The 16,973-nt window shown below is 37.4% G+C and overlaps 1 protein-coding gene across 9 annotated transcripts in view; it reads left to right on the top strand.

Annotated features, from left to right (window-relative positions):
* The window catches only part of NLGN1 (neuroligin 1), a 971,175-nt gene that overhangs the window by 197,749 nt on the left and 756,453 nt on the right, over positions 1–16,973 (top strand). For all 9 annotated transcript variants that reach the window (XM_025283774.2, XM_044944636.1, XM_025283571.2 and 6 more), the window contains exon 2: positions 10,100–10,911. In XM_025283774.2, coding sequence (XP_025139559.1) covers positions 10,419–10,911 — 493 coding nt within the window. In that variant the 5' untranslated portion in view covers positions 10,100–10,418. The remainder of the gene's footprint in view (positions 1–10,099; positions 10,912–16,973) is intronic.

Here is a 16,973-nt window from a genome sequence, read left to right as displayed (position 1 = left end):
GCCATCTGCTCCAAATTATGCCTGTTAACCTCATATTTCCCTCCTGTTGGTGTCCTGTGTGTTTTTCTTTCTAAAATCTCTCAAACTGAGCACGCGACTTTATTGAGTTAGTCTCATTCAGGAGCAAAATGTCATATATCATACACAGGGCATATTCTTTAAGAGGTAGGGAGTCTTGTCTCTCTCTCTCTCTCTCTCTTTTTTCAAGCTCTGTGGTCTTGAGAAAGTTATCTTGCCATATGAAGTCTCATTTTCCTCCTTTCAAATAAGAATAATTGGATTATAAGTTTGTTGTGAGGACTAATGTAAAGTGCTTGAGACAGCTTGGCAAGTAGCTGTTTAATAATCTCTTTTAATAATCTCTAATATTAGCTGGTTTTGATGTCATTTTCACATAAATTTAGATATATTTAACTAGACTTCAAACTGATGTATAAAATATGAAAATAAAACTGTTTCTGGTTTCTTCCCCACCAGTTCATTTACTGAGGTAATGGTTTCCACATGTTTGTGGTCATATACTACTCTGTTTTTGATAACAAAATCATAAAAATTATGAAATATATATTTATGGCTTCCCTGGTGGCTGAGATGGTGAAGAATCCGCCTGTGATACTGAAGACCTGGATTCAGTCCCTGGGTTTGGAAGATCCCCTGAAGGAGGAAATGGCAACCCATACTAGTATTCTTGCCTGGAGAATCCCCATGGACAGAGGAGTCTAGCGGTCTATAGCCAATGGGGTTGCAAAGAGTCAGACATGACTGAGCGACTAAGCATAGTACATATATTTATACTCCTTCATAAATATTTCTATTATCAGATTGCAACACAACACAAAAATAGACATTAAATAATGAGAAAAAGTCAGGTTTTTTTTTTAATATCTTATAAACTTGATAGCTTCTTTCCATTATTTATTAATATCTAAAGTTGTAGAGATTCTTAAGGCACAGGTCAGAGCTACTAAAATTTATCTGTATTTCCATTTCAAAGTTATCTTCTTCATGTTTTCAAATATTTTTTCTGCTTGTTATTATATATGACAAGGTAGTCATTATTTTCAGTCTTGCAGTATAGCTGAGGAAGAGCTTATGCTAGAACTAGGAGAGGTTTCATTTCTGCTCGTTTCACATCCATATTCTATTACTAGTACTTTCTTTTAATCTATATTTATCGTGGGGAAAACAATTTAGTAGTCAGTTTTGTGAGGTTTATATTAACTAAAACATGATGAAAAATGTGTAAATGTGCTTATCCAGTGGTATTAGCTCTAATACATCACCAAACATTGAAAAGGAGCAGTAACAACAACAAAATGCCACTCCTGGCAAATCCGCTACAGTATAGAACCATCACCTTCCCAAGAACATCTCAAGTGCTGTGTGCAACATACAACCATGTGAAGTCACTGGTATGAAACCATATATACATATTATCAAGCTTAGTTTTGTTCTCTTTGTGCTTTATAAAAAATTATAATACATAGAAGTTCAACTATTTACTTCCCTTCTCTCATCTGGTCCTCTTGTGGTGGGGTATAAGCCCATTACTTTGGGGATTTCTGCTCCACAGTGCCGCCAGTTTAATTTTCTTGTGAATATACTTGATAATACTTTTCTCCTCCTAAGTCTATTTAATGGCTTTTCATCATCCAGTGAATAACATATCCAAACTCTTTAGCCTTTTAATGGAGAGCTTGCTTGATTTGGCTGTAGCCTGCCTTTCCAGTCTCATCCAGTGCTCAGCCTCACTTACCCTGTGTTCTGGCCAAACCAAACTGTGCCCTTCTCAAATGTGGCTCCTTCTTTTTCCTTTCTTTCATAGGTCAGGTTTCTCAGGGAAAAAAATAAAAGAGACTCTGAGATGAAGATTTGCTTGTTAAAAGTTTATTTGGGCTTGCCATTGGGAAAAAGCACCTGGGTGGGGGGAACCAGGAAATCACCACCAACCTCTCCCTTGGCCTCTTTCCATAGGGAGCTTGGGGCCTGGAATGGCCCCTCTGAGTGGGTCTGCATTGAGAAAGGAAGAGCAGACCTTTCTGCATTGGTGTGGACTTCTGCCTTGGAGTGTGAGCTGCCCTCAGGGAGGTTGAGCGCCACACTATTTACTACATATATTTTCCATTGTTTCTAGAATGTGCCCTCTACCCAGAATTCCTTCTGTGACCATCAATGTTGGTCTGATTCTTTGAGGCCGAGCTCATATTCCTCTTGATTCATGAACTCTGTCCTTTTCTACTAACTCGAAGTAGACCTGTCTCTTCTTTTAAAGCCTAACATTTTTTTTTTCTGATTGCATACATTTGTTTATTCATTTCATTTTTAATTACTTCCTATGTGAATTAATTGCACGTTACTTACATTAAGTGGTCAGTTAATGAATGGACTCACAGGACTCAAATAGTTTATACTCATTGGGCAGCTTTATTACAGGCAAGTAGAGCAATAGCAGGAGAAGGGTATGCACTGAATGGGGCCTGGAAACTCAGACTCAGGCTTCTTTGTTCTCCCACTCCTGGGTCTCATGGGATACCCCTTGTTTCAAGGTCTTGAACCACCACCAGTGTGAATGTGAAGCATCTTGGTATAGGAAGCCCACAGTCTGCTGATGGTCAGGTTCTTTTACAGTGAGCTCTTCCCAAAAGCACATTTCAGTTGCATGGCCAGGCTTGGCCTTTGAAAACTGCTACACTCCACTGAAACCAGATGTTACTAAATGAAATTTTATGACATTATTATTATGAAATGCAACTCTTAAATCCCATTATTATTATTAAGTGCTGTTACAAGGCTAATATGTTCTGACCTCAAAAGAACTTATAGATTCATAGATACAAAACATTATTTTTCTTTAGTTAATACAGTCTTCATTATTCCTGAATCTGTATTACAGTTTTGCCTGTTTACTAAATTTTTTTTAACCCCAAAGTCAATACTCATAGTGCTTTTGCAGTCATTCACAGACATGAGCAAAGCAGCAAAAAATGTGAGTCACCACATGAGCACACTTCCTGCTGAGATTGAGCAAGGTGATGATCTGACTTCTTGCTTCAGCTCCCACACAGAGATGATCAGAGCATGAAGACGGTAGAAAGTGCACTGCAGTGCAAGAAGCTCCAGCTCTGGGGTCAGGTAGAGGGGATTTGAATCCCAGCTCTGACATCTGTTAATGAGGTGCGGGCATGCTCAGTTGCTTTAGTTGTGTCCGACTCTGTGCAACTCTATGGACTGTAGCCTGCCAGGCTCCTCTATCCCTGGGATTCTCAAGGCAAGGAGAGTTGCCATGCCCACCTCCAGGGGATCTTCCTGACCCAGGGATCAAACCCACATCTCCTGCATTATAGGGGGATTCTTTACCCACTCAGCCACGTAGGAAGCCCATTAGTGAAGTGGCTTCAGACAAGTCACTAAACACTTTTGAGTTTTGTTTTCTCTTTTGTAAAATAAAGAAAATAGAATCTACCGGGATGAATTCATTCACAACAATGTGAAATACGTATATAAGTATATACATGTGTGAAGTGTGAAGTGAAAGTCACTCAGTCGTGTCTGACTCTCTGTGACCCCATGGACTATTCTCCAGGCCAGAATACTGGAGTGGGTAGCCTTTCCCTTCTTCAGGGGATTTCCCAACTCAGGGATCAAACCCAGGTCTCCTGCATTGCAGGCAGATTCTTTACCAGCTGAGCCACAAGGGAAGCCCAAGAATACTGGAGTGGATAGCCTATCCTTTCTCCAGTGGATCTTCTCTACCCAGGAATCGAACTGGGGTCTCCTGTATCGCAGGCAGATTCTTTACCAACTGAGCTGTGAGGGAAGCCCATATATACACACATATATACATACACACACACACACACACACAGATCCATTTCTCTTTGAGCGATGGATCCATATTTCCCAATTCAGTGTTTGCAGTGACTTTATGGCATATAACTATGGTGAATAACAACTATCGGTTGTGTAGCATTGGTCAAACTTTAAGCAGCTTTGGTAATAAGTGTGTGGTCAGTCCAGATCATTTGCAACCTATGCCTACACTTGGTAAAGGATTTTCACATAGATTTTATGATGGATATAAAAATAACACAAAATTCTTGCCCCTGAATAAAAAATTCAGTAGGAGGGGTTGGATTGAACAAATGAAAACAATCAGTAAAAACAAAGTAAAATAGAAAATATATAGGTAATATTAAAAATACGACATAATAGGCTATGTAAAGTTAGAAGTTGCAGACACCTTCCTGGGTTCCAACTCCCTGTAATTATATATTTACTGAACACATGTCACATTCCAACCTGCAGTAGAGCCATTTTTAATGTGATGTTTCTTTTCAATATTGTAGCTACTTGGAAACAATTAGTAGGCTGTACTTATCATTAAATTCTTGTAAGATTTAGCACAACAGCATGCGTATCATAGATACCCAATAAATGTTTGTTGAGTAAAGAAAGAATTGGATGAATGTGTCCACCTAATGTGAATATTTAATGTTCTAGAAATTTCTCTATATTCTTTCTAGCATCATCTCTGATCTGGGTCACTCAGGAACAAACTAGTTAATGGACCAGGTGTTACGATAAATTAATGCAGGAGATAATATATTCCCATTTTTGATGTTCTGTTTAAATGTTATTTATTTTGTTTTGTTATTTTTGTTATTTGATTTTGTTTTATTTTTGCAGTCCCTTTGGAATTGCACATGCCTTAACCAAAGAAGAATAATGGAGGAATTTGTGAGCTAGTTATCTTCACCTACTAAAAAGTCAGAGGAAAGCTAATCCAGTGTGTTTTAGTAAATTCATCTACTTGCCTGGACTGCTGAATAAGGATTTTTTGACCTCATTATTTTAATGTATAATCAATATTTATTATGAAATACTTCAAACATTCAGAAAAATGTAGGGAATTCCTCAACAAAGGTGTGTGCGCACACGTGTGTATTCACATGTGTGTGTATACACATCACCCATCACGATCAAAATCTTAGATTTTTAGAACTTGCTGTAGTTAATTGTGGTCTTTTACGGTCCCATCACAGGTTATCATTCATAGTTCCAATTAATCAATTAATGGCATTAATTAATTGCTAGAACTAATTTCATATCCTTTTCTTCTTACCCATGGATAATAAATCATGTGTTATTACATATTCATCCATCTGTGAATAATGTGTAGTTTTGTTTCACATATTTTAAGGTTTATTTAAATAACATTTTACTGTATGTAATCTTTGTTCAAAAATTTTAAGATTTACTCATGTTGATATTTAGGTCTATGTTCCTTATTTTCACTGACGTGTAGAATTTTAATTTGTGAATATATCATAGTTCATCTGTCAATATCTGTTAATGGACATTTGTGCTCTTATAAAGTTGGGCTTTTTTTGGTTACTCGTCATTATTTTAAAATGATCTTGTGTAAATGCATATGAACACCCATTCAATGTAAAATTAAAAAAGGTGAAAAAAGGTAACAAAATCTTGCAAACTGATCCAGCCACTATGGAGAACAGTGTTGAGATTCCTTATAAAACTGGGAATAGAACTGCCATATGACCCAGTAGTCCCACTGCTGGGCATACATCCTGAGGAAACCAGAATTGAGAGAGACACATCTACCCCAATGTTCATTGCAGTGCTATTTACAATAGCTATTTACAATATTTACAATGGAAGCAACTTAGAGGTCCATCAGCAGATGAATGGGTAAGGAAATTGTGGTTCATATACACAATGGAATATTACTCAGTTATAAAAAGGAAAACATTTGAATCAATTCTAATGAGGTGGATGAAACTGGAGCATATTATACAGAGTGAAGTAAGTCAGAAAGAGAAAGAAAAATACAGTGTATTAGCTCATATATATGGAATTTAGAAAGACGGTAATAACGATACTACATGCAGAGCAGCCAAGGAGACAGATGTAAAGAACAGATTTTTGGACTCAGTGGGAGGAGGGTGGGATGATTTGAGAGACTAGCATTGAAACATATACATTACCATATGTAAAATAGATGGCCAGTACAAGTGAACGCATGAAGCAGGGCACCTACAGCCAGTGCTCTGGGACAACCCAGAGGGATGGGGTGAGGAGATAAGCGGGAGGGGGTTCAGAGTGGGAGGAACACATGTCTTCCTGTGACTGATTCGTGTTGATGAATGGCAAAAACCATCACAATACTGTAAAGTGATTATCCTCTGATTAAAATAATTTTTTTTAAAAGTCATAAAAAAAAGGTAACAAAATCCAAAGTTCCAATAAGAACAGGGTAAGCATTTAAATTTCTGTTTCTATGAAATTGTCAGAGAATTTACCTAGAGTCTATCTTCTGAAGGAACATAAAACACTTTTACAATTCAATTTTAAAGGCACTAGGATCAATTTTTTTAAAAGTGTTAATTGTGAAGTTAGAGACTGTATCTAGTCTAATGATCAAAAGGATGGCCTTTAAATTAGATGCCAGTGGGCTCCTGGAGCTGCTACTGATTAGCTGAGAACCAGGGCCAAGGCACTTAACCTCTTTAAGTCTCGATACCTTGTGAGTAAAAAGGGAATAACTGTTGAACCCAGTTTATAGGGTTGTTGTAAATGAGGTGTAAAGGTTTAAAAGTTAAGGGTTTGGCATATACCAAGGAAACACCAATACATAGGAAAAATTTCCTAACAACAAATTTGAGAGTCTATATTTTGGCGCGCGTGTGTACACACACACACACACACACACACACACACACACACACGGCTTCTCTGGTGGCTCAGGCAGTAAAGAATCTGCCTGCAATGCAGGAGACCTGGGTTCCATCCCTGGGTCAGGAAGATCCCCTGGAGAAGGGAATGGCTACCCACTCCAGTTTTCTTGCCTGGAGAATCCCATGGACAGAGGAGCCTGGTGGGCTACACAGTCCATGTGGTCGCAAAGAGTTGGACATGAGTGAGCAACTAATACACACACACACGTTTAAATTTTTGGTTATTTAAACTAGCCATATTTGTACATTGCACTTGGGCAACTGTTGTTATAACAGTGACCTCTGAAAACTATTTAGGGTCCATACTATAATTCCCTGTACAGGTCAGCCCATGTATAATGTGATGTTTTTATAACCTCGAAAGCTAAACATTAGAATTTGAAAACTTACCATGGCATGCAAAATTCTCATCCTGTACAATTTGTGTTAAAGTAGCACATTAGTGGGAAACAGCAGCCCTTTTATTTTTAACACAGTTAAGGATTTGTGAGCATGAAAATGAGAGTTATTTTGTTAGGAACCAAACAAGTACTTTTTTATTGATGAGCGTGTAAGTGTGTAATGAATATTTAGAAATAACTATTGAAGATTAGGCTGTATAAAATATGGTTTTGGAGACTTTTAAATCCTCACCACAGGTTCTCTACTTTACGTGTCAAAAATGCTGCATTTTAACACCAAAATGTGACCAGGAAAGACCTAGTTGTTTAAGACCAAAATGTGATCAGAAAAGACCTAATTGCGGCCCACCACAATTCTGTGCAAGAATGAGCATTACATACTCAACAGAAATGAGTTTGTGTAGCTAAATCTTCAACAGATGCTGGAGTTCTGGCACAGAAATGGGGTGGTCTAAGCCTGACTTTTGTATGTTAATATGCTTTCACAGCAAAGGTATGAGAATTAACACAGACTGAGATATTCTTGAAGAAAGACATTTATCTCCTTATTGCCATCTGTGATGAATTGTTCAGAGCTAAGGGAACACCAGGCTTGAATCAAATCTCCTGCTGCCCTATATAGTTTTAACACAAAGTTAGGGCAGCCTCACTGCCAGACCAGCACTTTTTCAGGAATCTTCCCATAAAATGACAGGATAGAACCATCTATAATACAAATCAACACTGTTGTTTTCAAACTAAGCACTCTAAAAAGTTACTTGAACAAGAGAAGACAAATATGCTGAGTTGTTTGGTATTTTGCAGTTAATGTAAGGTACGCTGTGAAATGCATGGCACTGAATGTTACATTTTATTCTGATGTGTCTTAAGTTGGACTGGGTAGACAGTGTTAGATGTTTGATTAGTGTCAATATGCAGGATGTTATGATTAGGTATGGTTGTTCTTTTAAACTACCACATTCTTTTTTGTATTGTTCCTTTGATTTCTGTCAGATAGTAAGAACATTTCTAATTTAAAATATATTGACTTTGACTCAAAAATTCATTTTCCTGTTGCAAATTTACTGATATCTAAAATACATAGTTTATGTCTCCTGCGTTGGCAGGTGGGTTCTTTACTACTGAGCCACCAGGGAAGGCGTAAGATATATAACTAGATGGTTAAAAAAAATCTGCAAAATAATGATGCCAACTTCTGTCTCTTTTCCAAGTTGTGTCTAATGGCAATTTGTCTTTTAAATTCTTGAATCTTAATTGAAGGTGAAGGAACCGTAGCCAATGACTTTGTGTATACTTTTGAGAAATAGCAAGGAGACTGACCTTATAAGGTTCAGTTCCGTTCAGTCGCTCAGTCATGTCCGACTCTTTGTGATCCCATGAACTGCAGCATGCCAGGCCTCCCTGTCCATCACCAGCTCCAGGAGTCTACCCAAATCCATGTCCATTGAGTCGGTGATGCCATCCAACCATCTCATCCTCTGTTGTCCCCTTCTCCTCCTGCCCTTAATGTTTCCCAGCATCAGGGTCTTTTCAAATGAGTCAGCTCTTCGCATGAGGTGGCCAAAGTATTGGAGTTTCAGCTTCAACATCAGTCCTTCCAATGAACACCCAGGACAGATCTCCTTTAGAATGGACTGGTTGGATCTCCTTGCAGTCCAAGGGACTCTCAAGAGTCTTCTCCAACACCACACTTCAAAAGCATCAATTCTTCGGCACTCAGCTTTCTTTATAGTCCAACTCTCACATCCATACATGGCCACTGGAAAAACCATAGCCTTGACTAGACGGACATTTGTTGGCAAAGTAATGTCTCTGCCTTTCAATATGCTATCTAGGTTGGTCATAACCCTCCTTCCAAGGAGTAAGCATCTTTTAATTTCATGGCTACAGTCACCATCTGCAGTGATTTTGGAGCCCAGAAAAATAAAGTCAGCCACTGTTTCCACTGTTTGCCCTGTTTCCCCGTCTATTTGCCATGAAGTGATGGGACTGGATTTCATGATCTTAGTTTTCTGAATGTCGCACTTTAAGCCAACTTTTTCACTCTCCTCTTTCACTTTCAGCAAGAGGCTCTTTAGTTCTTCTTCACTTTCTGCCATAAGGGTGGTGTCATCTGCATATCTGAAGACATTCATATTTCTCCCGGCAGTCTTGATTCCAGCTTGTGCTTCATCCAGCCCAGCGTTTCTCCTGATGTACTCTGCATATTAGTTAAATAAGCAGGCTGACAATATACAGCCTTGACGTACTCCTTTACCTATTTGGAACCAGTCTGTTGTTCCATGTCCAGTTCTAACTGTTGCTTCCTGACCTGCATACAGATTTGTCAGGATGCAGGTCAAGTGGTCTGGTATTCCCATCTCTTTCAGAATTAGTTGCACTTAAATAATTATAGTTGAGCTAGCATTGGTTTTCTTGTTCTAAAATTATTTTTGTCTTATCTGTATAACATGGAATTGGGCCCATACTTTGTTTGTTTAATAAACATAGTCATTCTTACAAAGTTTATTTCTATTCCACTAATTCCCTACCAATATTTTTTAAAAAAAGGTTTTCTGCTATTGAGATCTAATTTTTAGTATATTTGATGATTAATACTATGGTTCCATAAAATGATTGAAGATCTTCAATAAAGGAAAAATTTAACATAAGCCTTCAGTATTTTTAAAAAAACTGTGTTGTGAAATGCTCCTGACACTGTATATTTTGACAAGAACTGCTTTCTGTTAAATGTGTATAAAGTCAGGAGGCAAGTTTCTCAATATTCTAATACTCGGTTATTTTACCTGTCATCTTACATCAAACCTTAATTTTCCTGTGGTAGCATTTAACTCACCTGACTCCAGCCACTATTAATGTATTTCTGTAGCTTGTAAAACATCTAGTTATCACTCTGTCTATTTTAGTTCGTTTGTACTAATTATTTATTTTCATTTTCTCTAGGATATAGACCTGCAGCTAACTGGATTTGATTTGTAAGCGGGAAATGTACAGTCAGTGGCCACTCTCACCACATTGCTACGATGGAAAACAGAATAGTCAATAGGATATGGTCTGATAAATAGTGATGATTGAAGATGCTACTTCAATACACATGAAATCAGTGGAGATACTGGCTGCACGAAGAGCTTTCTGAGCTTTTCTTGACAAACTCGCCTTTAAGAAATCAGAGGTGTAGTCTACCAATATACGGTTTTTCTCAAGTGGATACAAATACCTTTGACTCACTGTAACCAGACAACTACACAACTAATGTGGGACCATGGCAGTGCCCAGATGCACGTGGCCAGATTATGTTTGGAGAGCAGTCATGGCCTGCTTGGTACACAGGGGGTTGGGTGCCTCATTGACTCTTTGTGTGTTAAGCTGTTTGCTTCACGCTGCCCATGTGCTCTCACAAAAACTGGATGATGCAGACCCACTGGTGACTACCAACTTTGGCAAAATAAGAGGGATCAAGAAAGAACTCAATAATGAAATTCTGGGTCCTGTTATTCAGTTTCTTGGTGTTCCATATGCAGCCCCGCCAACAGGGGAACATCGTTTTCAGCCTCCGGAACCACCGTCTCCTTGGTCCGACATCAGGAATGCTACTCAGTTTGCTCCTGTCTGCCCCCAGAATATCATTGATGGCAGATTGCCGGAAGTCATGCTTCCTGTGTGGTTTACTAATAACTTGGATGTGGTTTCATCGTATGTACAAGACCAGAGTGAAGATTGCCTGTATTTAAACATATACGTCCCAACTGAGGATGGTGAGTTTACTACAGGAAAAACAGGGAGATGTATTTATATTTCTCTTTTTTATTCTAACGATATTAATCTATATGTACTGATAGCGTGCATGGCTTTTCCTGTTGGCATGTAGACATATTTTACATGCGTGCATGCCGCTCTGTTTATGTGTGTTAGTGTATCTGTTCTTATTTTTCCCTGTGCCTACTCCTTTTCTTTCCTCTGCAGCACGTATATTTAGGTAGAAATGGGTTCCTAATTTCCATTTCCTACCGAATGACTTCTGAGAAGATGCATCAACATTTCTCCATTGCATGTGCAGACTCAGCCAAGTCGGGGATCTCTCGCACTCAGTAAATGCAGGAGCGTATTAAGTTAGATAGTGGTGTTGCATGTTCCGGCGGTCTGTGATGGAGCGCCATGTTATTTTCTAGTCTTCTATTCATTTTTCAGTAAAAAGAATATCCAAGGAATGTGCCAGAAAACCCGGCAAGAAAATATGTAGAAAAGGAGGTATGTATAAAAGTGGAAATAAAAAAATGGGGGAAACAGCTTGCAGAGGAGGAACAAGATATTCTCCCTAAGGATGATTTGCTGTTGGTGGAAGTGAATGGCTAGGTGACACCTGGAATTTAATGAAGCCCGTCAAAGAATAGAAAGATGGTTGAGGAGAGCTCTAGCTGACTAGACATTGACAAAGCTCCTTGGTGGAGCCTTGTGTTGGTGCTGGTAGCATGGGCAGGATTTGAATCTCTGCTTTGAGTTTGGGTATAGAGAAGATACTTAGGTAATTACATTGCCGGCAGGGTAACCAAAGATGTTGCCTTCCCAGCTGGTCAACTTTGATCTCTGAACTTTTTTTTTTTTTTTTTTTTTTTTTAGTAGATAATAGATTCCTGTTTCTTTTATAGGAAACAGGTCACAAAAACCTAGTTTTTGTTTGTTTATCCTTAGTTCTCTCTGAAGACACTATGAACTTTCTCATATAAGGGTAAATTTGCTGTAACTATTGGGCAATCACCATTATTAAGTAATGGTATATTTTCCCAGACAGTTTTCCTATTTTCAGTCATTCCTCCAGAAAAAAAAAAGGGATTTGCAGCTTTTTATACGAAATATTTACAGTCTTAAAATTGCTTTAACATTTTTATATTTATGTTAAACAATTTAAAACATAGGGAAGAACATGATTCAGAAGCTACAATTAAATCAACCTTCAAATCATCCTCTAGCCAGATTGAGCAAATGTAGACACTGACAGCTGCAAGCTTGCATCTGAATGTAGCTTGTCCACACTCCATTTTTATATAACATCCAGTAAATCACTCATAGGAGAGTATGATTTTCTCTGGCAGTAAATTATCTAAGTGTTATTTTGACCTTATTATAACTTTGCTGAATTTTCAATCTTCATACAGAAGTCATATTAATATTCTAGTGCTGTACATTCTCTCTCTGTATGCACTTCTAATCTCCTGGCTGGACCAAGTCAGATTTCATTACAACATCTGTGTGGGGTGGGGAGTGTCTAAACTGTTCGTTTTTACTGCAGTTGCATTATCTGGAAGAAGCTTCATATAACCAAGTCCTCAACTGTATTTGCATTAATTGGAATTTTGTTTTTGTTCTTATTTCTTTGGTTAGACTCATAGAATTGGATTTAACCTTCATTTTATTATTAACGTCATGATTTGGGCTGAAAGAATAGTATACTTTAGAAGGTGGATATGGAGGCAACAAAGATGTTTTAAGTAACTAAAAAAAAGTCTCTTGTTTTTTCCCAAATGAGAATAACTGCAGTAATTTACATGCTTTCAACTAATGTACAATGCTGCAGTGGTTATTATTATGCAGCTTATCAAGCATGTGTAATTAGCTAAGTGACTTTCGCCTCCTATCTCAAAGATGTTGATTCACAAAGTCATAAATAAAGATGCTATTGAAGAATGCATAAATAGAGCATAATACATAAAAATGTGTACAATCAAAAAATGATAAGGACATCAAAAGGTAAGCTAGTGAGAAAGTGACCTTTCTTTTCATACAACTTCAGAAGAAAACGGATTTGTTAAAAAGATTATTTTTCATTGTCCTTTAGATTGTTGGTTCCATCTGCTTTTACGAGATAGTTGGCAAAGAAGTATGTAAGCTGTTCTATTTACTTTGGCAAACTTTGAACTAATTTATAATTAGTCTGAGGACAAGATCTATAGATACCTACATCAGTCTGTGTAGTTTATAGTCCATATCTATTGTGTTTTTATATTAAGAATTCTAAAAAGTGGTTTACTTTGGTATTTACTATATTATTAATAAATAATAAATAAGTAGCAAATAAGTAAGTTATACTTACTTATTTGCTACTTTTATATTATCCTAGAATCTAAATAACAAAAATTTTACTGTAATTTTTTATAGATAATAGTTTTTTTTAAAAAGAAAATAAATTTTAGAGCTAGTCTTTTACATAGAGTAGTTGAATTTTTTTCCCCAAACTTTCACCTTTTTTTTTCTTCTTTTTTTATCATGAAGTGTCTATTTTGGTCATTTCCAGAAATCATGTTTTCCTGGTTGAAAAATATTAATCATTTCATGTGTATGTATATACTAATATATATATTGCAAATAGACTGTGAGTTCTTCAACAAAATTCTGGAAGTTTATAAAGGATGATTTAGGAAGTATAGGAGTAGTTGTGTTGCATTTTATCTAGGTACCAATAAAATTCTGGCTTATTATTCATCTCTTTTTTTAAAATTGTGTATGGTCATCTGCAGAGGCAGATGGACTCCTACCCTTGTGTCAATCTGTTTATGCTATATTCATTCAAAAATATTCCTTAATTGCCTATTATAGGCACTGTCAGTACTGAATGAAACAAAGTTCTCTCTTCCTATAGAACTTACATTCAAGTAAGTTTACAAAGAACAAATATTTTCTACACTTTTAATCTGTATGAGACGAAGAAATCTTTCTCTAAGAGATGCCTTGCTGTGATTTTTAAATAAAGCCTTTATAAGATTTTTTTCCTGTGCAAGTGAAGAAAAAACCATATTTTTACCAATCGGCTTCCTCTCATTTACAACAGGTCCCAGTTGTACCCTTTAATCCATCTTTTTAAATTTCCCATGATAGTTTTAGCCATATGTTAATTACTCTCTAGATATTTCTTCAGGGTTTTTATCCTTGCAAAATTGAAAGAAAGGATTAATGCTTAAAATGAGATGACTGCCAACACTTGGCCACATGGGCAGACGATATGTGATATAAATTGGAATTTGGATATAGAGGACTGACAACTTATCACCAAAACTTTATGAAGAAAGTATATGACTGTCCTTACTTTAGAAATATGAAAGTAGGTTCTGTGAATACTTTTAAATAGTATACATGTTTTCTCTCTGTCCCAAGATTCTGGCATAGTCCTCTTGACTGCAATCAGGAGTAGCTTTAATTTGCTTATGTTTCATTTTTGCATTCTCTAGTTTGCTCTCTTGTGAGAGTTGCCAACAAACAGGAATGTGGTCAAATATTAGGCAGTAAACATGAGAAGGAAGAACAAGGGACCCAGAGAATCCACTGGAAATCAATTGGCTTACGGATACCCTAGAGATGTTTAGCTTTGTATTTCTCCAGTACCTTGACTGTTATTTGCACAACTCTTGTAAGGTGAATGCAGAATCAGTTTTCATTTCTGCACAAGTTTTTTACCCCAGTTTTATTGTATAGAAAACTAGAATCTCTGTATATGGCTCTGGTACAGTTCTTGACTCCTTGAGAATTTTATTCCTGATTTTCATAAATATTTTACTGTTGCATACTCTGTTCAGTAGTCTTTACCTGAGATACTATTGAATTCATTCAAGAGTCTTTTCCATAAAGTTAGGGTTTATTTGGTGGTTTATTGAACATAGAAACTGGTATTTTCCTAATGATATATGTATAAAAGTGACTCTTATTGCTGTCAGTGTGTTTAGGATTTTAAAGGGGAATTATATTCAAGAATATTCTTTCTTCATGCTTATACAATTTTATCTAATTTCTTTATTCACTTAACAAATGTTTATTGAGTCCTTACTCTGTGCTAGTTAGATTACCACTCTAGGCCCCCAAAATACATCAGTAAAATATAAAAAGCAAAAACATCTTTACCCTCTTGGAGCTTATATCTTAGTGTATGGGACACACTCTAGATGATAAACACAATAAATGACTAAATTTAAAGGGTTTCAAAAGATGAGAAATTAACAGAGTATGGAGGCTTAAGTGTCTTGTGGAACATGAAAATAATAGTATTGTCCTCTTCGGGTAAAGGCCTGAAGGAAATGAAATAAGTATCTGAGGAAATAACACAGCAAAGAGCAAGTATAAAGGCATTAAGATTAATTCTGCCTCCTGTATTTAAGGAACAACTGGGAGTATGGTGAATCTGGAAAGAGCATAGAGCGAGAGCAGCAATGATCTTTATATTAAAGAGGTCTTTATATTGACTTTAAATTGACTTCAAATATTGACTAATATATGACTTTATATTAAAGAGGCATTCTGGCTGACATATTAAGAGTAGATTGTAGAAGAGTATGGAGAAACTGGGAGAGCAAATAAGAGGCTGTTGTAGTTTGGATCAGACATCAGCCTGATCCAGGCACAGACCAGACAAGTAACAATAGAAGTGGAAGTCGTAATACATTACAGATATATTTCTTAATCATTTGGTTATGGATTGTTAAAGAAAATGAACAGTCAGAGAAGATTCCTAGATTTTGATCTGAATACCTAGACGAATAGACCTTTGACTGTGTGGATCACAATAAACTGTGGAAAATTCTTCAAGAGATGGGAATACCAGACCACCTGACCTGCCTCCTGAGAAACCTATATGCAGGTCAGGAAGCAACAGTTAGAACTGGACATGGAACAACAGGCTGGTTCCAAATAGGAAAAGAAGTACATCAAGGCTGTATATCGTCACCCTGCTTTTTTAACTTATATGCAGAGTACATCATGAGAAACGCTGGGCTGGAAGAAGCACAATCTGGAATCAAGATTGCTGGGAGAAAATCAATAAATTCAGATATGCAGATGACACCACCTTTATGGCAGAAAGTGAAGAGGAACTAAAAAGCCTCTTGATGAAAGTGGAGAGTGAAAAAGTTGGCTTAAAGCTCAACATTCAGAAAACGAAGATCATGGCATCTGGTCCCATCACTTCATGGCAAATAGATGGGGAAACAGGGGAAACAGTGTCAGACTTTATTTTGGGGGGCTCCAAAATCACTTCAGATGGTGATTTCAGCCATGAAATTAAAAGACGCTTACTCCTTGGAAGGAAAGTTATGACCGACCTAGATAGCATATTCAAAAGCAGAGACATTACTTTGCCAACAAAGGTCCGTCTGGTCAAGGCTATGGTTTTTCCAGTAGTCATGTATGGATGTGAGAGTTGGACTGTGAAGAAGGCTGAGCGCCAAAGAATTGATGCTTTTGAAGTGTGGTGTTGGAGAAGACTCTTGAGAGTCCCTTGGACTGCAAGGAGATCCAACAAGTCCATTCTGAAGGAGATCGGCCCTGGGATTTCTTTGGAAAGAATGATGCTGAAGCTGAAACTCCAGTACTTTGGCCACTTCATGCGAAGAGTTGACTCATTGGAAAAGACTCTGATCCTACAAGGGATTAGGGGCAGGAAGAGAAGGGGACGACAGAGGATGAGATGGCTGGATGGCATCACAGACTCGATGGACGTGAGTTTGAGTGAACTCTGGGAGTTTCTGATGGGCAGGGAGGCCTGGTGTGCTGCAATTCATGGGGTCGCAAAGAGTCAGACATGACTGAGCAACTGAACTGAACTGAACTGAAGATGGAAAAACAAGCAACGCAGAATAGTTTTGGGGGGGGGCACAATAGAAGGATGATGTTTACTTTTGAACATGTTCAATTTGAGGTGACTCTATCCATGTATGGATTTCAAGGGAGCAATTTGACATTTGGCAGAGAGATATATATGGAGATACAAATTTGGAAGTCTTTTGGCCACCTGATGTGACGAACTGACTCATTGGGAAAGACCCTGATGCTGGGAAAG

This window comes from Bubalus bubalis, chromosome 1 (assembly GCF_019923935.1).
Source record: "Bubalus bubalis isolate 160015118507 breed Murrah chromosome 1, NDDB_SH_1, whole genome shotgun sequence".
NCBI classification, from domain to species: domain Eukaryota; kingdom Metazoa; phylum Chordata; class Mammalia; order Artiodactyla; family Bovidae; genus Bubalus; species Bubalus bubalis.
The sequence above is the reverse complement of the archived record's forward strand: the minus strand, read 5'-3'. Positions and strand labels throughout refer to the sequence as shown.